At 54.7% G+C, this 21,743-nt stretch overlaps 1 protein-coding gene across 1 annotated transcript in view; it reads left to right on the top strand.

Annotated features, from left to right (window-relative positions):
• Positions 1-468: 468 nt before the first annotated feature.
• The window catches only part of SDC3 (syndecan 3), a gene marked incomplete at its 5' end in the record, with an annotated part of 34,397 nt that continues 13,122 nt past the window's right edge, over positions 469-21,743 (top strand). Inside the window, one exon of the mRNA XM_083879613.1 lies at positions 469-555. Coding sequence (XP_083735739.1) covers positions 469-555 — 87 coding nt within the window. The remainder of the gene's footprint in view (positions 556-21,743) is intronic.

Here is a 21,743-nt window from a genome sequence, read left to right as displayed (position 1 = left end):
ATCTACCCCAGTTCCTCCCAATCTACCCCAGACCCCCCATCTGTCCCATCTGTCCCCTCCATCCGTTCCCCAAGGTCCCCCCCATGTGTCCCAGGTCCCTTCCATCTACCCCAGACCCCCCATCTCTCCCCAGCCCCCGCCCACCCACCCCAGGACCCCCCAATCTCCCCCAGCCCCTTTTAGTCCCCCCCAGGCTCCTCCCCCGTTCCCCCCGCGCTGTCCCCGGGCCGGGGCGGTGCCGGTGCCGGTGCCGGGCCCGGAGGGCGGTGCGGGGCCGGACCGGGGAGGGCTGTGCCGGTGTCGATGGCGGAGGCGGGGGCGGCGGGGGGCGGCGGGAGGAGGAGGCGGCGGCGGCCCCGCAGCAGAGCCCGCACCCACCTCCCGCCTCCCGCGGGCGGCGGCAACAAAGGCCGTTCCCCGCCCCCGGCCCCGCCGCCGCCTCCGCCGGCCCGTCCTTGCGGCAGGAAGATGCCCGGGGAGGTGCCCCGGGGGCTGCGGGGCCTCCCGCGGCCGCTGCTGCTGCTGCTGCTGGTGCTGAGCGCCCGCGCCGCGCTGGTGAGTGCGGGATCCCACCGGGCTGGGGGGCACCCACCGGGGAATGGGGGACACCGGGGACCGGCACCGAGCGCGGGGCGAGCGCAGCCATCGGTAACCGGGAGGGGCGGCGGGGACCGGAGCGGGGCGGGGGCGGCGGGGATCGGCACCGGCACCAGGGACCGGCAGCGGGGACTGGGAGGGGTCAGTGGGGATCGGTACCGGGAGGGGGCACCGGGGACCGGCCCCCCGGAGGAGCCGCCGCGGGCAGGGGGTGGGAGCGGTCTCGGTACCGCGGGGGGGACACGGGGCCGGGCGGGGACACCCGCAGCGGGCCGGGGGCGTGGGGCCGGCAGAGGAACCGGGGGGGAACCGGCACCGGGGGGCGGCACCCCCGGGACCCCCAGCCGGCCTGGGGGGCTCCGGCACCGCTCCCCGCCCGGGGGTCCCCCCAGAGCTGTCCCCACTGTCCCCGGGCGGTGCCGGGCGGGGGGGGGGGCCGTGGGGAGGGGGCTGCGCGCTGCTGCCGTTTGAAGGTCGTAGGGGAAACGCGCCTGGAAAAAACCAGCCCGAGGGGCGGGGAGGGAGGAACCCCCCGGCTGCTGCTGCCCCCCATCCCTCCCTTCTGCCCCCCATCCCTCCCCTCTGCCCCCCATCCCTCCCCTGTGCCCCCCATCCCTCCCTTCTGTCCCCCATCCCTCCTCTCTGCCCCCCATCCTTCCCTCTGTCTCCCATCCCTCCCCTGTGCCCCCCACCCCTCCCCTGTGCCCCCCATCCCTCCCTTCTGTCCCCCACCCCTCCCCTGTGCCCCCCATCCCCACCAGTCCCGGTGATGGGGGGGGGCGGCCGATTCAGCCCCCGCTGTTCCCCCTCCATGAGGCCGGAGAAGGGGCCGGGGGTCCTCTGGCACTCCCAGAACTGCTGCTCCCCCCGCCAGCCCCGCCTGGGGGTCCCGGGCTCCGGGGGAGCCTCCCCGCCCCAGCCGGCGCCGCAGCTTTGGGGGTTTGGGGCGCCGCAGGTTTGGGGATTTGGGGCGCTGCAGGTTTGGGGATTTGGGGCGCTGCAGGTTTGGGGGTTTGGGGCGCTGCAGGTTTGGGGGTTTGGGGCGCTGCAGCTTTGGGGGTTTGGGGCGCCGCAGGTTTGGGGGTTTGGGGCGCCGCAGGTTTGGGGGTTTGGGGCGCTGCAGGTTTGGGGGTTTGGGGCGCTGCAGCTTTGGGGGTTTGGGGCGCCGCAGGTTTGGGGGTCTGGGGCGCTGCAGGTTTGGGGGTTTGGGGCGCTGCAGGTTTGGGGGTTTGGGGCGCCGCAGGTTTGGGGGTTTGGGGCGCCGCTCTCTGGGGGATCCGCTCCGGGAAGGAACCAGGGGATGGGTTTCTCCCCAGCCCCGGAGCAGAGGGAGAGCTGGAGGGGAGGAGGCGGCTCATCCTCCTCTCCCGGGGAGGGGAAGGAGCCCCGGGGCTGCACTGGATCACCCCGAGCTCGTCCCCTCCTCCCGGGGCTCAGGTTTGGGGTCCCCCATTTCTGCACAAGGCGTGTTTTCCAGCTCTGCCCCTCTGGAACAGCTCTGGAGTCTCTCGGGGGTGTGGGACACTCCTCCCGCCCCTCTGGAGACCCCGCACGGCTCTGGATCCGAGGGCACTTTATGGAGCCCAAAATTCCCCTCCCATGGATCCGGGGCAGTCTCTCCTCCCCGGGAGGTCCCGGGGCTGGAGGGGACAGTGGCTGTGCCGTGTCCCCAACACCACCGGCGGCTCTGGGGGGGCTCAGGAGCGTTTCCCCTTCCCCTCTTGGGACTGTTGGTGTTCCCTGGGGGGTCTGGGCCGCTCAGGGGGCTCTGGGGTCTGGCAGTGGGGGATGGAGGTGATGATGGGATGGGGGACAATCCCAGGCCCGGAGGAGCTGCTGCCTCCCCCCGGGTGGGATCGAGGCCTCTCCTCTCCCCTTTCTCCTCCCTGGAGCTTTTCCATCCTTCCCTTTCCTCGGGCAGGGACAGGGGGCAGGGATGGGGACAGTGACAGGGATGGGGACAGTGACAGGGATGGGGACAGTGACAGGGATGGGGACAGGGATGGGGACAGGGGACAGGGATGGGGACAGGGGACAGGGACAGGGGACAAGGATAGGGGACAAGGATGGGGACAGGGACAGGGATGGGGACAGGGACAGGGGACAGGGATGGGGACAGGGGACAGGGACAGGGGACAAGGATGGGGACAGGGGACAGAGGACAGTGACGAGGTCAGAGACAGGGACGGGGACAGTGATAGGGACAGGGGCAGGAGACAGAACAGGGATGGGGACAGGGGACACAGACAGGGGACAGGGACAAGGGACATGGATGGGGACAGGGATGGGGACAGGGGACAGTGATGAGACAGTGACAGGGACAGGGCCCTGGCATGGCTGTGACACCTCCCGGTGCCCTCCTTTGATGTCCCGCTGTCCGTGGCCCCTCCCGGCCGGGCTTTGGGGAGTTCAGGATGGATCCCCTCGGGATCAGTCCATTTAACCCTTTGTGTGCCAGCGTGGGAAGGCCGGGGGACAGGGGCTGCTCCTCCTGCCGGGGCCCTCCCTGGCACAGTGAGGAGACAGGTTTGGGTTTGGCCGTGATCTCACAGGCTCATCCCTGCTCCTGCCTCATCCCTTTGGGGCTGGGGATGGGGAGGGGACAGGGGCTTTGTGGTGGTTCTCTGGCTGCGGTGGAGCCCAGCTCAGGGATCAACTCATCACCTTCATTACCGACAGCGTTGATTGGCCTTGACCTCTCACAGGTCCCTGGGGCGGCTCCGTGTGTGGGACAGCGGGGGATGCTCCGGGTTTGGTCCTGGATGGTTTTTCCCTGTGGAAGGACATCCCTGTGCCCCCTGTGCCCCCTGTGACCCCCGTACCCCCTGTGCCCCCTGTGCCCCCTGTACCCCCTGTGCCCCCTGTGCCCCCTCCAGGCCCTCCCTCGGCTCAGCCCAGGGGGATAATGAGAATAAAGATTCCTCCAGGCCCTGCAGAGTTTTGGGTAAAGAGTTTGAGATCCAGGGGGGGTTCAGCCTCCCCCCAGCTCCAGGTCCCCGCAGGGTTGGGGGGTCACTGTCACCCTCATTCCTGTGGTGTTTTCTGGGCAGGTCCTGGTTTGTTTCCAGCTCGGCTTCGGGGTCTGCACTGAGCTCTGGGGGTGCTGTGGGGGGTTTGGTGGGATGAGTTTGAGGGGTGGATTGGAGCTCCCTGGGGCTGCCTGGGGTCATTTGGGGTTCAGCCGTAGGGACAGCCCAGCTCCCCCATCCAGCCGTGCTCAACCCCAGCTCCTTCCTCTTTCATGGAGAAAAAGAGGGGGAAAAATCCCTCCATCCCTCCATCCATCCATCCATCCATCCATCCATCCATCCATCCATCCATCCCTCCATCCATCCCTCCATCCCTCCATCCCTCCATCCATCCATCCCTCATCCATCCATCCATCCCTCCATCCATCCATCCATCCATCCATCCATCCATCCCTCCATCCATCCATCCATCCATCCATCCATCCATCCATCCATCCCTCCATCCATCCATCCATCCATCCATCCATCCATCCATCCATCCATCCATCCATCCATCCCTCCATCCATCCCTCCATCCATCCATCCATCCATCCATCCATCCATCCATCCATCCATCCAATAAACAACTGTGTCCCCAAGGGGTTCAGGCTTCTCTGGCCACTGTCACCCCGTTTCCCAGCCCGTGTGTGACGTGTCAGTGAAGTCCCCAAGTGTCCCCAAGTCTCCCCTTTCCCCGGGGGACGCGCAGCAGCCCCGGAGACGGGAGCGGGGCCTGGGGAATGCCGGGGACGTGAGGCGGGTACCAAACCCCGCCGGAGCTCTGGGAGCCGGGAACGCTTCCCTGGCTGAGCCCTGAGAGGCTTTAACCCCCCACCCGGTGCCTCCTGTCCCCGTGTCCCCATCCCTGTCCCCATTCACTGCCAGGGTGTGAGGGAGGAGAGGAGCCTTTCCCTGCCTTGTGCCATTCCCAGCTTTCCCAGCCACGTTTTGTGCCATTCCCATTTTTCCCCCACTGGTATTTTGTGCTATTCCCAGTTTTCCCCCTGTGTTTTGTCCCTTTCCCAGTTTTCCCATCAGTATTGTATGTCATTCCCAGCCTTCCCTCCGTGCCTTGTGCCATTCCCAGTTTTTCACTGGTGTTTTGTACAATTCCCAGTTTTCCCCCCATGTTTTGTCCCATTCCCAATTTTCCACTCATGTTTTGTGCCATTCCCAAATTTTCACCTTTGCTTTATTTTATTTCCAATTTTCCCACCAGTATTTTATCCCATTCCCAGTTTTCCCACTGGTATTTTGTGCCATTCCCAACTTTCCCACCTGTGCTTTATCCCATTCCCAATTTTCCCACTGGTATTTTGTGCCATTCCCAATTTTCCCCCCATGTTTTGTGCCATTCCCAACTTTCCCACCAGTATTTTGTGCCATTCCCAGATTTTCACTGGTGTTTTGTACAATTCCCAGTTTCCCCCCTGTGCCTTGTGCCATTCCCAGTTTTCCCACCAGTATTTTGTGCCATATTTTTGTGCCATTCCCAGATTTTCTCCCGTGTTTCGTGCTGTTCCCAAATTTCCCCCCGTGTTTTGTCCCATTCCCAGTTTTCCCCCCATATTTTATCCCATTCCCTGTCCCCCCTCCCTGGCTATGGAATATTTCCCCGGGGGTGCCCAGCGCTGTTTCCCTGACCCGGCCCAGCTCCAGAGGAGCCTTTGTGGCCATTCCTCCCTCTCCCCACATTAATTAATTTGACATTTAAGCCGAGCTGCTCGTGCAGAGGTTCTGGGAGACCTCCAGGGTGGGAACTGCTGGAATTCCACTGGGAGGGAAGGACGTGGCCGGATCCAGGCACAGGAGGCTCCAGGGGTGCAGCACCTGCCCCCCAAACTCTGTTTTTGGGGCCTTTCTGTGCTCAGGAAGGGATGGACCTGTCGGATGCTCCTCGTGGCTGTGGGAAGGTTGAAAGTGTTTTTAGAGCTGGTTCTACCAAGGATTTTTGTTAAATTTGACTCAAAAAAATTGAATTTTGGGTTGGTTGAGGCAGGATTGGAGCTGAGTGTGGCTCTGCATGGAGGGGACAGTGAGGATTTGGGGGGATCCTTTCCCACCTCAGCATCCCACAGGGGGTGATCCCAGACCTCCCCAGGCTGGATTGGGACTGGGACTGGGGCTGGGAATTGGGACTGGGACTGGAACTGGGACTGGGATTGGGACTGAGATAGAGATTGGAATTGGGATTGGGGCTGAGATTGGGGTTGAGATTGGGACTGGGATTGGGACTGAGATTGGGGTTGAGATTGGGACTGGGAATTGGGATTGGCATTGGGATTGGAACTGGGACTGGAATTGGGATTGGCATTGGGACTGAGATTAGGACTGAGACTGGGATTGGAATTGGGACTGAGATTTGTATTGGGATTGGGATTTGGATAGGATTGGGATTGGCATTGGGATTGGGGCTGGGACTGGGAATTGGGACTGAGATTGGGACTGGGACTGGGATTGGAATTGGGACTGAGATTTGTATTGGGATTGGGACTGGCATTGGGACTGGCATTGGGATTGGGATTGGGATTGGGACTGGCCCATTCCCCGTGCCCTGCCCACATCTGGGCTGTTCCCATCTCTGTGGCCACCACAAAAGCCTCTCCCTCCCCTCAGCACAGCTTGGCCACGGCTCAAACTCTTCCTTTCAAGATAAAAATAACAGCAGCAACCTCAGGGCTGCCGCTCCTGCCCCGGCTGGGGAGAAACAGGGAATGTTTTAGGGAAAAACTCAATTTGGGGGGGCCTGGGCACAATCCCCCTCTGGCTGCAGCCCCAAAGTGGGACCTGGAGTGGGGAGGAGCAGGCTGGAAAACTGGGAAAAACCAGGAAAATCCAGGAAAAGCCTCATTTCCCGGGCAGCGCGGAGCACAACTTGTTGGCAAAACAGTTTGTTTGCCAAAAAATGCAGTTTTCTGGAGGAGGAGGAGGAGGGGGGGAACGGAGGAGCCCTTTCAGAGGCTGCTGAGGGAAGGGTTTGGGAGGGATGTTCCAGCAGCAAATGTCAAAAATCCAACGCAGGGCTGGTTTTGGGGCAGGGCAGTGGGAGTTTGGGGCCAAAGTGGGCATTAAAAGAGAAGAAAACTCTTATTTGTTTCTGATTTCTGCAAGTTAAGCTGGGAGGGAACAGAAAATCGCTGTGTTTGTGTCCCTCCCCGAGCAGCTTGTCCTTTATTTCCCCAAACTTGGTGTAAATCCACAATTCCCAGATTTTTTTTTCCAGGCAAATTTGGGCTCCTCACAACTTTTCCAGCTGCTGGGAATGATCATTGTATCCCTAAGGAATTTCTCTGTACACCCAATGGAAATCAAGCAGAAAAAATTGAGATAATGTAAAAATTTCCAGCATTTTGGAGTTTTTTTTTGGGAATGGCATCATCCAGATTTTCATTTCCCCCTCTCCCTCAGGGCTCCAGTGCCAGGGGAGGAAAATGTGGGATTTTCCTGGAGTTGGGATCAGGGTTTGGAGCTGGGGCAGCACCTGGATTTCTCCAAATTCCTGCCTCAGGCCCAGTGGAAAATCCTGGAGCTGCCAGAGATTTGGGGGTGGAGTCTGGGGGGATTTTAGGCAGCTGGGACCCCCTGGATGCAGCTCCAAGGGTGAAATTCCCTTTTTTTACAGAGGCCCCTGTGATTCTGGGGGTGATTTTTGGGCTTTTGGTGCCACCTCCAAAAATAATCCAGGATTTAATAATTCCATTTTTTTTTGTTGTTTTTTTTTTTTCTGATTTAATAATTCCAGTTTCTTGCCCAGCCTGGGCTGTGTGGGGGGGATCTGATGAGCACTAATTAGGCTCTAATTAGCCCCCGGGGGCTGCAGGTCAGTGCTCCTTGTGCTGCCTCTGGCAGAGGATGGTACAAACAGCCCCTGCAAACCTGGGGGGTCCCAGCATTAATTACCCCGGAGTTAATTAGGGACAGGGCTGGTGGGGGCCTGGGCATCCACTAGGGACTGCAGGGAACTGGGATCAAATGGGATCCTGGGCAGGGTTTATTGGCTCCTGTGGGATGTGGGAATTTCATCCCACTGGGTCCCAAAACCCCAAATCCACAGAATTCCACCCCAAATCCCCGGAATTCCACCCCAAATCCACGGAATTTCACCCCAAATCCACGGAATTCCACCCCAAATCCACAGAATTCCACCCCAAATCCACAGAATTTCACCCCAAATCCACGGAATTTCACCCCAAATCCACAGAATTCCACCCCAAATCCACAGAATTCCTTGGGTTTGTTTCCCCCGGAGCAGGGATGGGAGAGGGGCTGGGCTGGACACTGAGGGTTGGGAAGGAGGGATCATTCCATCCCTCCAGCTCCAAGAGGTGAATTCCCCATTCCCACAAAACCCTTTTGGAGCACTGGATTTTCGTGAGGAGCAGCAGCTGGGCTGTCCCTGAGCTTCTCAGCCTCATCCTCTCTGCTCTGGGTTCAGCCTTTAAACCCCAAAAAAACCCAGACCCCTTTGTGGGTGAAATTCCTGCAGATTCCAGGCAGGGAACAGCGGGGTGGGTGGGGGGATCACCCCAAAACCACCCCAAAATCACCCCAAAACCCCCATTCCCTGCTGCAGGAGCAATTCCAGCTGCTCCCAGGCGGAGTTTTTGCCTTGCAGCTATAAATACCTCGGAGCTCAGCAAAGCCCCCGGAGGGTTGGGGCTCTATTTTTAGGTTCCTGCAGCACAAAGCCATATTGCACGGAGGATGGGCAGTGGGATCTCCTTCTAGGAACTCGAGGGGGGAAAGGGTGTGATGGAGATTTTTCCATGTGGATCCGGGGCTGTCCCATCCCAGTCTGGGTTTTCCTTCCCCCCAAAATCCCGGCAGAAGTTGCTGCTGCCTGAGCGTGGAGTGAAAGGGGCATCAAACATTTATAGGCCTTGAGAATCGTCAAGGAAAATGTCTGGCTCTGTTAAAATAGCAGCTGCAATTAGAGAAGGAAAAAAAAAAAAAAAAAAGAAAATAAAAAGTTCAACTTGACATCCAGGGCTGGTTTGTTATCCCAGCTCTGCCTGGGGTCACAGCCCTGGGGTTGGGGCTCCCCAAATCCATCTGGGGGTGGGACAAGCTCTGATCCCCCCAAAACCAGCCTGAAATATCTCCAAACACATCCCCAGTCCTGCCCCGAGCTGGGAGGGCAGGGAGAAGTTAATTGGGTTCTTCTTTTGGGGTTTTGGCAGCGGGGTCGGTGCCTCCTCTGCTGCTCCTCATTAGGGGAAACACCAAACCTGAATTTCCCCAGTGGGTTTATCCAGTGGGGATTTCTCCTTCCCCTCAGCCAGGGCTGGGAGGTGAAGGAAAACAGCCAAACCCCGAGGAGGATCAGGGGGAAATTTGCTGGTGTTTTGTTTGACCCCGGGATCTTCCAGAGGAAAAATCCTCTGTTCAGCACAGGGCAGGAGGGTCACCCTTGTCTGCTCAGGGTTTGCATAAAAATCAGGCCTTTGGTGATTCTTCATTATAATTTTTTTCTCTTTGGCAAAGGTTGGAGCAGAGTGGGGAGGAGATTTGGGATCCAGGGTCGGGTGTGGATTTGGGCTTGGCCTGCCCCGAGTTTTTGGGAACCAAAGCATGTCTGGCACAGCTCAGAGCTGGGGGGAAAGGAAGAAAGGAAAATTCCTGGAGGGGAAATCCAGGGCTGGGAGAAGCAGGAGGAAGGAGGGTGCTGGGGGTGACTGGAGGGTGCCCATTCCCATGAGGAGATGCTGGTGACAATTCCCATCAGGGGATGGTGGTGACAATTCTCACCAAGGGATGGTGGTGACAATTCCCATCAGGAGATAGTGGTGGCAATTCCCATGAGGAGATGGTTGTGATGTGACAATTCCCATCAGGAGATGGTGACAATTCCCATGAGGAAATGCTGGTGCCATTCCCGTGGAAGGATCCTGGTCCATCTGACATTCCACCATTGAGATTCTGGTCCCTGTCCCCCCTCAGGACTCTGCTGTGCCGGGCACTGCCCTGAGCTCCCCTCAGCAGAATTAGATTTCTCCTCCTACCCCTCCCAGCCCTCCCAGCCCTCAGGACATTCCCCTGCTCCTTTCTGTCCCTTCCCGTGGTGTTTTCAGCCACCTGGCCCTGAACTAACCTGCTCTGGCTGCCAGAGGAGGCCTCAGGGGCAGCCAAACCCCCTCACAATTTATTTATTTATTCCTCACCCGCTGCATCCCAGAGCTGCTGGGTTTGATTTTCCCTCTCCAACAATAAATTTAAATTTCCCGGTGAGACCAGGAGTGTCAAACAGCTCAGGACAAGTGACACCAAACGTGCCAGGAGGGGACATTTCCAGCAGCAGCTGGGGCTGCTGTGGAGAGAGCAGGAACCTCCTTCCTTGCTGAGAGAAACAACAGGTTGGGGAATAAATATTGGCATTTCTTCACCTCGGGGACTTCCCAGTGCCGTCCCCAATGCAGGTGATGCTGCCTGGAGGAGGGAACACGCTCAGCAGAGCTGGATTAAGCTTAAATCTTCTTTTTTTTTATTTTCTCTTAATGGAAAAAGCCGTGTTCACACGGAAACCAATCGGTTTGTGCGGCCCTGAAAGGCACCACCATCCCAAAGGCTCCTGGCTCTCTGTTTGGCCTTGAAAAAAAAAAGGTTTAAAAAATTAAAAATAAAGCGTGGAGGGTTTGTGGAGCTCAGGGCTCTTTGTGGAGGAGCTGGAGGGCCCTGGAAGGGCAGCGGGAGCCGGGATGGAGCCCCGTGGATGATCCGCCACCCTTTCCTGGTGGGATCTGGGTGGGAGTGGCTGCACATCCCTGGAGCTGCGGGGTGGGGATGGAGGTCAGGAAGAGCAGGGAGTGTGGGAATAGCGGGGATGGGGGATAGTGGGGATCGGGGATAGCGGGAATAGCGAGAATAGTGGGGATGAGGGGATAGCGGGGATGGGGGGATAGCGGGGATGGGGGATAGTGGGGATGGGGGATAGCGAGAATAGTGGGGATGAGGGGATAGTGGGAATAGAGGGAATAGTGGGGATTGTGGGGATAGTGGGGATGGGGGATAGGGGGATTGAGGGAATAGTGGGGATGGGGGGATAGCAGGGATAGCGGGAATAGTGGGGATGAAGGCTCGGGAATAGGGGGGATAGTGGGGATTGTGGGGATAGTGGGAATGTGGGGATAAGGGGATTGAGGGAATAGTGGGGATTGAGGGAATAGTGGGGATGGGGGGATAGCGGGAATAGAGGGAATAGTGGGGATTGTGGGGATAGTGGGAATGGGGGATAGGGGGATTGAGGGAATAGTGGGATGGGGGGATAGCGGGGATAGTGGGAATAGTGGGGATGAAGGCTCGGGAATAGCGGGGATAGTGGGGATGCGGGGATTGCGGGAATACTGGGAAGTGTGGGGGTAGCAGGGATGAGAAGATGGGGAGGATTGCGGGGATTGTGGGGATGCAGAGATAGCGGGGATAAAAGCTTGGGGATGAGAGAATAGCAAGAACAGCGGGGATAGTGGGGATGAAGACTCGGGAATAGCAGGGAATAGCAGGGATTGAGGGCATATCAGGGATGAAGGCTCGGGGATTGCGGGAATACCGGGGATGAGGGGATAGGGGGATGCGGGGATAATGGGGATAAAGGCTCGGGAATAGCAGGGATAGGGGGATGCGGGGATACCAGGGATGAAGGCTCAGGAATAGCAGGGAATACCGGGAATAGCAGGAATATCAGGAATACCGGGGATAGCAGGGATGGCAGGGATAGTAGGAATAGCAGGAATACCGGGAATAGCGGGGGTGGCCCCGGGGCGGCCCCGCGGCCGGAGGAGCTCAGGGCCCCGCCGGGCCGGAGGAAAAGTAGGTCGTGTCTGCGCTGGCGCGGCCGCCCCGTCCTACATATGGAAATCGGGGCTATTTCTGGCCGTGTCCCCGCTCCGGCCCCTCCGCGGCCCGGGGGATGGTTTGTGATGGGAATTCCTGCCCGGGAAACCTTGCCCTCCTCTCCCGGGATGGGTGACTCCATCCTGTGGACCCCACTCGGCTTCTCAGTGCTCAGGGAGTTAAATCCACATGGAAAAACCCTTTAACAGCTGTGTGTAAAACCCTGGGGTTTGTCCTGGCTCCTCAGCCCATCCCCTGCAGGGTCTTGTTGTAATTCTTTAGGGAAATGGTCTCTCCCTTTTTGACCCCCTGGAGTCCCTGACCACTCAGAGTGACCCTAAATTCCTTCTCTGACCCCACTGGTTGTGGTCCAGCCATCTATTCCCTGACCAGGAGGTTATAAATTGTCTCCCCTTCCTTTGTTTAACCTCTTTTCCCCTGGAAACTCGAAGAATAAACGCCTGGGACAAAGATCCCAGGGAAAGGGCCTCTTGTGAGATCTCTCACCTCGTCCTTGGTATAATTCTCTCCAAATCCTCCTGATAACTGAGCTAAAGCCCCCAGGAGGAGGGCAGGAGAGGGAATATATCAGGGTCTCCCCCCAAACCCAGCCCTGGGTCGCTCCCAGCCCCTCCAGGCCGGGCTCCAGCTGGAAATCCTGGATTTGGCAGCATCTTTAATCAATCCCCCCCCCCGCTTTCCATTCCCATGGCAACCCCGCGGAAGGTGGGCAGGAGCTCCTTCCTGTGGGACACACAGGGGCTGCCACACACCCGGGGCTGCTGCCGGGGGAAAAGGCACCTCCCGGGGTGGGAAAATCCTTCCATGGAGGGAAGTGACTTTGTGCCTGCAGGAGGAGGTGACACGGTGGTGGCCCCAGGGCCGGTGTCCTCATGGAGGGAGGTGACTTTGTGTACCCCAGGAGGAGGTGACACGGTGGTGGCCCCAGGGCCGGTGTCCTCATGGAGGGAGGTGACTTTGTGTACCCCAGGAGGAGGTGACACGGTGGTGGCCCCAGGGCCGGTGTCCTCATGGAGGGAGGTGACTTTGTGTACCCCGGGAGGAGGTGACACTGTGGTGGCCCCGGGCCCGGTGTCCCCATGGAGGGAGGAGGTGGCAGAGGTGGCTGCTCTGGCAATTCCAGCCCAGCCCCTGCCCGCCCTCCCAGGGAACAATTCCCAGTTCCCAATCTCCCATCCAGGCGTTTCCAGCTCAAACCTTTCCTTCCACAAACACAGGCTCGTTCTGCTCTCCCCGGAGCACAATGAGCCATTGTCCTGCCTGTTCCACTGCAAACCGAGCCGGGAATGTGAGCCCGGAGCTCTGACCCCTCTCCCGGCGCCCCAGGAGCTCCCCAAACACCCCTGTCGTGGTTTGAAAGCAAAACCAGTGAGAGGATCCAAGTCAGAAATATAATTTAATAAGAAGAAAGGAAAAAAAAAAAAGTAAATAAAAATAAAATCAATGCAATAACACAAAGGAGCACTGGCAGAGTCAGAACACACCCTGAGCAGGGTGGGGGGAGCAGCCCAGGTGAGGGGCTCTTCCTGAAGCAGTGATCCCACAGAAAGGTCTGGGAGCTCTGCTCCTCTGGGAATCCAGTGGCTCAGGGCTGCTTGTCCTGTCCCAAATCCCAGATTCTCTCCAGGTGGGAATGCTTGGCTCCTCCCCCTGGGCATTGGGAGCATCTCCCAATGGGATGAGGAGTCGTGCAGTGGCTCCTTGATGGCCCATTAAACAGAGAGAGCTCCTGGAGGGAGTTCCCTGTGAGTCCTGGGCAAGGCATTGATGGGCCATGAGCAGAAGAGCCCAAAGGAGGGGCCTGGGAAAACACTGCCCCACCTGGTTCCAGCAGCTCATGGGGATGGGGATGGGATAAATACTGTGTGCACATCCTACACCACAGCCCAGGACAACCCCAAAGCCTTTTTTGGGAAGGATTTTGCGCTTGGAGAGGCCGAGATTTGTGATCAAACAGCTGCGGGTTCCTGCTGGGAGGGGTGGGAGAGCCGGGGCTGCGCTTGGCTGCCTGGAAAAAACAGGAATTGCTCTTTTCCTCGCCTTTTCATTGTTCAGCACCGGGATTTTATCAAGGCTGGAGCGGCCGGGAGCAGCTCCAGGGCAGAGCCGGGAGAGGCAGGAATGAGACTGAGGGCTGGGAGACAAAAATCAGTGTTTTTGTGGAGCTGTGGGATGATGGAATTGTGGAATGGTTTGGGTTGGAAGGGAAATATAAACCTCATCCATGGCAGGGACACCTCCCACTGTCCCAGGCTGCTCCCCTTATCCTGTGCAATGGGTTTTGATCCTGGTTTTCATCCTCCATTCAGGAAATCTGAATCCCAGAAGGGTTTGGGTGGGTTTGGGATCTTCAATCCCAGCTCATCCCACCCCAGGGACACCTCCCAGTGTCCCCAATGTCCAGCCTGGCCTTGGGCACTGCCAGGGATCCAGGGGCAGCCACAGCTGCTCTGGCAATTCCAGCCCAGGGAACAATTCCCAGTTCCCAATCTCCCATCCAGCCCTGCCCTGGGCACTGGGATCCATTCCCTGAGAACGGGAGCTCTGGGTTGGGATCCCCAGGGGACTCTCCTGGCCGGACACCTGTCCCTGGTGCCACCCGGCCCCCGGTGGCTCCTGTGGCTGCTGTCACCGTCTGAGCGGTGACATAAATCCCCCATAATCCCCGGAGCGGCTCCGGCCTCACCTGGGGCTGCCACTCCCGGCAGGGGCAGAGCCACAATCGGCTTAGGGGGATAAACACGGGGACAGAGGGACAGGGGACAGGGGACTGAGGGACTGAGGGACAGGGTACAGAGGGACTGAGGGACAAGGGACAGGGGACAGGGGGACAGGGGGACAGGGGACAGAGGGACTGAGGGACTGAGGGACTGAGGGACAGAGGGACAGGGGGACAGGGGGACAGGGGACAGAGGGACTGAGGGACTGAGGGACTGAGGGACTGAGGGACAGAGGGACAGGGGGACAGGGGGACAGGGGGACAGGGGACAGGGACAGGGGGAGAGAGGGGAAGAGGGCACTGGGGCCATTCCCTGTTTCTACAGGCAGGTCCTGGAGGGGTTTTGGGGTCTGGGACAGCAGAACCATCAGCCCTTTCCCAGCATTCCCACTCCAAGGTCAGGCTGGGAGCCCAAATCCACATTTGGGAGCCCAAAACCACATTTCGAGCTCAGCCCAGTGTGTCAAACCCTTTATTTGGGATAATTACAGGTGAGCGTAGGGGACAAAAAAAGCCACTTTATTTTGGGTGGTTTGAGGTGGGTGCAGGATGCAGAGTCTCCTCCACCCCAAAAAAGGGGCAGCTCTGGGGGTTGTCCTGCCCCGTGTCCCTGGGATTGATGATCCCAAAATCCGGGAATGTTGTGAGTCCCGGAGAGCCGCGATAGGAGCTGCTGAAAATAGGGGATTTATCCTCAGCCAAGTGGGATGTGCTTTTTGGGAAGTGGGGCAGGAGACAACATTTTATCACGGGCTTGGGTGTCACCTCCAATCTCCCTTCTGACCAGGTGTAATTGTGGGAGGCCAGAGGACACATCTTCATTTATTTCCCCCTGTAACCTGCAGTGACCACACCTGCCAAGGTGCAGCCCGTGCAGGCCCTTGAAACTTGTGCACCACAACGACACAAAGACTCTGACTTTAGAAGGCTGAAAATGACTCCTTTATTTCTGGGCTGTGTCTCCCTTTTATCCCATTTCACACAGACCAATTGGATTGGTGACACAAAGACAAACCTCTTCACTCCCATTGGTCAGAGCAGAGGGACAGCAAGGAGAAGTCCCTCCTGGGGAAAGGAATGAATAACAAAATTACATTTACAAAAACATTTCTCCCGTTTACAGAAAATTCCCTGGGAAAAAATAATTCAGAAAACCAAAACACCGTAGGCACAAACCAGTTTTCCACCTGGAATTTGGGACTGGGAGCTCAGGGAGGGCAGGGCTGTGGCACCACAATCCCATTCCCATCCCCAGGGAACAACAGGCTCCTCCCCAGGGAATGGGGACATTCCCAAAGCTCTGGAGCTCAGGAGGGTTGGGATGCTGCTCCCAGGGCAGGATTTGGGATTTGGGACAGGATTGCACTGGATCATCCTCGGAGGTTCCTACCAGCTCAGGATATTCTGTCATTCCATCAATCCCCTGTCTGAGCATCCCCAAAAAACATTGCTGGGCACGGCTCATCTGCCCTGGATATCCCTGGATAATTTCAGGCTGGAAAAATGGCCGAGGTGACCCAAACAAACCCCACAAACCTCATCCCACACCTTTCCAGCACCATTCCTGCTGCTCCCACCATTTGTGGGAACATTTCAGGACAAACCACCAGCAAACAAACAGCTCCAGGAGAAACGAGCAGATTTTCATTTTTATTTTTTTTTAACATCAATTCTCGCTTTTCATTAATTTCCTTTTTTTTTTTTTTTTTCTCAAACGAAGCAGCATCTGGGTGATCTGGGACTGCTCTGCTGAGCAGAAATTCCTGCTGCTCCTGCTGGTGGTTTTTTTTTTTTTTTTTCGTGCAGAATTGTGGCAGTCAGAGGATTTGAGGAGGCTGCCAGGGAGAGGCCAAATCTTTTATTAGAGCAACTGATATGGTTTGTGGAGGAAAAAAAAAAAAAAAAAAAAAAAAAGCTCCAAAGCAGATCAGCTTTTGGGCTCACCAGTCCTTATTCAGGTCCTAAATAGAAACGGCTCAGTCAGATCCCCCTGGGTTTATTTTAATCAATTTTACATCTGAAAACAGAAAAAAAAAAAAAAAAAAAAAAAAAAAAAAAAAAAAAAGAAAAAAGAAATAAAACCAACTGGTGAGCTGAAAGCTTTTTTTTTTTTTTTCCTGCCTTTCTCCATTTTTTTTTTTGGATTTGTTTTCCGGAGAGCTTCGTGTGTGGTGCTTGGCAGAGCTGCTGGCTCAGCCACGGCCCCCAGACACCCCAAATTTGGGCTTTTCTCACCCCTCCAGGACAGGACAGCTGGATCCTCTCCCAGATTCTTCCAGGCTCTGGGAAAACACTGCCCAGCTGCTTTTTTGGACTCGTTTTCTCCCCTCTGGATGTTAGAGATGCTCCCAGCCCCACGTGGGGTTGTCTCTGGGTCGGATCCTGCTCCAGGGCCCTGTGGGGTGTCCAGGCTCAGTCCTGTGGCCTTGAGCCATTCCCGGGATTTATCCACCCCTGGGGATGGACATCACTGACCACTGCCTCCAGCCCCTGGGGTCACCTTTCCATGGAAAAACTTGGGAAATTGGGAATATTTCCCCTCCCCTGCTGGGGGCAGTGAAAGGGGCAGAAATCCTCATGTTGTCCCATTCCCAGTGGGAAAAGCCAAGGATTGGGCCAAGGAATGATGGAAATGTGGTGGGACAAGGCCTCGGATCCCATTCCCTGTGTCCATCCCACCAATCCTAACCTGGCGCAGAGCGAAGGCTGCGCGTGTTAATGAGGAAATGCTGGAGTTTGTCACTGCCTCAGTTTGGGGTTTTCGTTTGCTTCTTTCTTTCTTTTGTTTCGATTTTTTGGTTGGTTGTTTTCTGGTTGGTTCGTTCGTTTTTAGTTGGTTTTGGTTTGGTGTTTTCGTTTCTTTATTTCTTTCGTTTGTTTGTTTGGGTTTTTTGGCTTTTGGCGGGTCATTTTTTGGTTGGTTTTTACTTATTTTTGGTTTGGGGTTTTGTTTCCTTCTTTCTTTCTTTTGTTTGTTTGGGTTTTTCATTTGGTTGTTTTCTGGTTGGTTCATTCGTTTTTAGTTGTTTTTGGTTTGGGATTTTCGTTTATTTCTTTCTTTCTCTCGTTTGTTTGTTTGGGGTTTTTTGGCTTTTGGCGGGTCATATTTGGTTGGCTGGTTGGTTTTTACTTGTTTTTGGTTTGGGGTTTTCGTTTGCTTCTTTCTTTCTTCTGTTTGTTTGGGTTTTTCAGTTGGTTGTTTTCTGGTTGTATAGTTCATTTTTAGTTGGTTTTGGTTTGGGTTTTTTCGTTTATTTCTTTCTCTCATTTGTTTGGGTTTTTTGGCTTTTGGTGGGTCATTTTTTGGTTGGTTGGTTGGTTTTTACTTGTTTTTGGTTTGGGGTTTTCATTTGCTTCTTTCTCTCTTTTGTTTCGATTTTTTGGTTGGTTGTTTTCTGGTTGGTTCATTCGTTTTTAGTTGGTTTTGGTTTGGCGTTTTCGTTTATTTCTTTCTCTCGTTTGGGTTTTTTGGCTTTAGGCGGGTCGTTTTTCATTCAGTTGGCATTTCCCAACCCCTGACAGCAGCACCAGCAGCAAACTCAGAGATCTCCATAAATATTTGATCAAACCCTTCCGGCGCCGCCACCATCCCACACCCCCCGACACCAACAGAAAACCTGGAAACTCTTCCCACCTCATCCCAAAAATCCTCCCAAACCCCATTCCCCATCCCAGGATCATCACTGGGATTGTCCTCCCTCATTTTTTGGGATCAGGAGCCTCCAGGTCTTTTATTTTCCGGGTAAATTGAGCCCAGGAGGGGAAACCTGAGCTGGGCCAGGCTCAGGTCAGGGCTCGGGGCTGGTTCCAGACTTTTCCTTTCCAGCTGGAAATCTGAGCCCTTCAGGATCCCTCGGGAATGACCTGGAGGCTGCCAGAAATAACACAAAAAAATGGAAAAAAAATGGTGGGAAAAGGGGAAAAAAAAGTGGTGGAAAAAATGGGAAAAAAATTGACGGAAATGGGAAAAAAATGGTAGAAAATGGGAAAAAATGGCAGAAAATGGGGGAAAATGGTGGAAAAGGGTAAAAGGTGGTGGAAAGGGGGGAAAAGTGGGAGAAAAGGGGAAAAAATGGGGGAAAAGGATGGAAAATGCAAAATAATGGTGGAAAAGGGTAAAAGGTGGTGGAAATGGTCAAAAATTGGTAAAATAGGAGGAAAAAGTGGTGGAAAAGGAGCAAAAGTGGTGGGCAAGATATTTTCATTTCCCCTGAATTAAATTTAGGGCAAAAAAAGTGAAAATGATGGAAAAATATGGATGAAAATGTGGCTGGGGTTTTTTTAGGGTTTTTTAGTGGTGGTGGTGTTGATTTTTGGGTTTTTTTGTGTTTTTTTGAGTAGGTGTTTTTTTATTTTTGGATTTTTTTAAATTGATTTTTGTTTTTTGGGGTTTTTTTTTGGAGGTTTTCCTTTAAGTTTTTTGTGGGTTTTTTTGTTTGTTTCGTGGGAGGTTTTTTGTTTTAGTGTTTTTTTTTTTTTTTTTGTCTGGTTGTTTGGGGCTTTTTTGGTCATTTGTTTCTTTGGGTTTAGTTGATTTTTAAATTTCACTTTTATTTGCATTTTCCCCCAGTTTTTGTGCTGAAGGCGAGGCCACTAAAGGAGAGTTGATTCCATTTCCAGCTGAACAATTCCAGCTCAGGGCAGATAAATCCGTGTTTGGGGCTCTTTGTGCACTGAGCAGAAATAAAAAAATCCATTTTTTCCCTCAATTTGAGCTTTGGGGGGAGCAGGAAAAACACCGACCAGCTCCTGAGCACCTTTTCAGGGTGGATTTTACAGCTGAAAAATGGGGATTAAAGGAATTTCGTGCTGCTGGAAGACGGAGAAATCAGGAATTCCAGGCGGGGAGGGAGCGGGATTGGGTTTCCCCAGCTCCGGCGGAGAACAAGGACAGCTCTGTCCCAGACATCAAACCAGCCCTGCCCGAGCTCTCCTTCCCTTTCCCTGCTGATGGGTTGGAAGGGAAATCTGAGCCTGGAGAAAGGAGTTTTCCATGGAAATCCTGGGTATTGGTGTTTCCTTGGGATTTTGTTGGCAAAACGTCGTGGAAATGGGCAAAAATGGTGGAAAGGAGGGGAAAAGGAGGGAGAAAATGGTGGAGATAATAAAAAAAAAAAATTCTAATGTTTTCCTTTTCCTGGTGCTAGGGTTGGAAAGGGAAATCTGAGCCTGGAGAAAGGAGTTTTCCATGGAACTCCTGGGTGTTGGTGTTTCCTTGGCTGTTGGAGGGGAAAAAATGGGATCCTGTTGGCAAAAATGGTGGAAAGAGGGAAAAAGTGATGGAAAAGAAGGGAGAAAATGGTGGAAATGGGCAAAGAAATTGCTTCCCAATGTTTTCCTTCCCCTTTTTCCTGTTGCTGGGGTAGGAAGGGAAATCTGAGCCTGAGGAAAGGATTTTTCCATGGAATTCCTGGGTATTGGTGTTTCCTTGGCTGTTGGAGGGGAAAACGGGATCCTGTTGGCAAAAAGTGGTGTAAATGGGAAAAAGTGGTGGAAAAGAAGGGAGAAAATGGTGGAAATGGGCAAAAAAAAGTTTTCCAATGTTTTCCTTCCCCTTTTCCCTGCTGCTGGGGTTGGAAGAGAAATCTGAACGTGAAGAAAGGATTTTTCCATGGAACTCCTGGGTATTGGTGTTTCCTTGGGATTCTGTTGGCAAAAAGTGGTGGAAATGGGAAAAATGGTGAAAAGGGGGACAAAAAGTGGCGGAAAAAGAGGGAGAAAATGGTGGAAAAGGGAGCAAAAAGTGATGGAAATGCCAAAAAAATGGTGGAAATGGGCAAAAAGTGGCAGAAAAAGAAGGAGAAATGGTGGAAAGAGGCGAAAAGTGACGGAAATGTGGGGAAAAGTGGCGGAAAGAGGCAAAAAGTGACGGAAAATGGGGAAAAGTGGTGGAAAAGGGGGATAAAAAGCTCCGTCCCCACGCGAGGCTGGGAGAGGGAAGATTTCCTGTCCCTGGGAGCTGCCGGGGGTGCCCCGGGGTGACCCGGGCTCTGTAATCAGCCCAACCATCTGCCGGGAGATTTGGGTGCTCCCGGGAGCTCCAGATGTCACCAAACCCCTCCCGGAGCCCAGCGGGGCCGGATTTGGGAGGTTGGAATTGCAGGGATTCACCCCAAAGGGATGGAGAACAAACCCCAGGAGGGTAAAAATGGTGATTTTTGCCTTCCTGGGAAATGGGAAGGGGGTAAAGTGCGTGAAAATGTCCTCAAAATGGGAATAATTTGTTCAGATCCCCAGAAAAATCCTCTCAGGGATAATTTTGGGATTAATTAGGAGAGAGGAGGCCACTCCCCAGCCAGTCTTTCCCCACAGCTCCTCCTCCTCCTCAGGGTCTTCTTTAAGGGAAAATAAGGGTTTTTTATTATTTTTCTGAGTGTGCAAAAGTTCCCATGGAGCTCCTCAGGTGTGGCTGAAAATGCCCCGGAATTTTGGAGATTTTTGTTTCTGGTTTTGGGGCTTTCAGGTGCAAATTTCTGGGGTTTTCTCCCCACTTTGGGAGGGCCGGGAATAAACTTTTTTTTTCTCCGTCTCTTTGCTGGGATAAGCCAAGAGATTCCGGAGCCTGGAATTGAGGGGACGAAAAATAAATATTAAAGGGAGAATTGAGAGGGGAAAAAAAAATAATTAAAGAAAGAAATCAGGTGGATATCCAGTCCCAGGGATGTCTGGGGGAAAGGGAGAACAGGGAAAGGTGCATGAGACGTGGATGTCCCTATTAAAAAGTGAGATGTCCCTATTAAGAAGTGTCCCCAGCACCCCTGGAATGGGACAGGATTATTTGTATTTCTGTCCCCATGTTATTTGCATTTCTTTTCCAGGCAGGTAAACTGAGGCACACCGTGATTTATTTTCCCCCTGTGGGAACATGGACTCCCTCTAAACTCCGAATTCCAGAAAATTCAATTAAAAACCCATCAAACCCCGTTTTTCTTGCCCCAACTCCCTCTCCATGGCCTGGGTAGGGGGCACAGGAGAGGATTCTCTGGACAGAGTGGGGTGAGCACCCCTGGGAGGAAAACAGGGAATGTGGGAATCCTGAAATCCCTGGAGCTGTGGGGATTTAACAGACAGCACTCTGGGAAGGGCAGGAAATAAATGGATACACAAAAAAAAATTCCTATTTTGGAGCCGCGGGGAGCTGAGGGAGCTCTGGAAGGTGAGAAAAACCCGGGACGGTTCTGCCGTGTTAAGCCGCAATAGGATTATGGAGCAGAGCAAATTAAAACAATTCCTTAATGAGGAGCGGGGGAATTCCAGCTGGGAGAGCTGGGAAGGGAGGAAAGGATGGAACTGGGACTGGAATGGATGGAGCAGGAGCAGGAATGGATGGATGGATGGATGGATGAGGGATGGATGGATGGATGGATGGATGGAGGGATGGATGGATGGATGGATGGATGGAGGGATGGATGGATGGATGGATGGAGGGATGGATGGAGGGATGGATGGATGGATGGAGGGATGGATGGATGGATGGATGGAGGGATGGATGGATGGATGGATGGATGGATGGAGGGATGGATGGATGGATGGATGGATGGATGGATGGAGGGATGGATGGAGGGATGGAG

This window comes from Zosterops lateralis (assembly GCF_965231275.1).
Source record: "Zosterops lateralis genome assembly, chromosome: 28".
Lineage (NCBI taxonomy): Eukaryota > Metazoa > Chordata > Aves > Passeriformes > Zosteropidae > Zosterops > Zosterops lateralis.
Note: the sequence above shows the minus strand (reverse complement) of the source record. Positions and strands in the feature narration are given on the sequence as shown.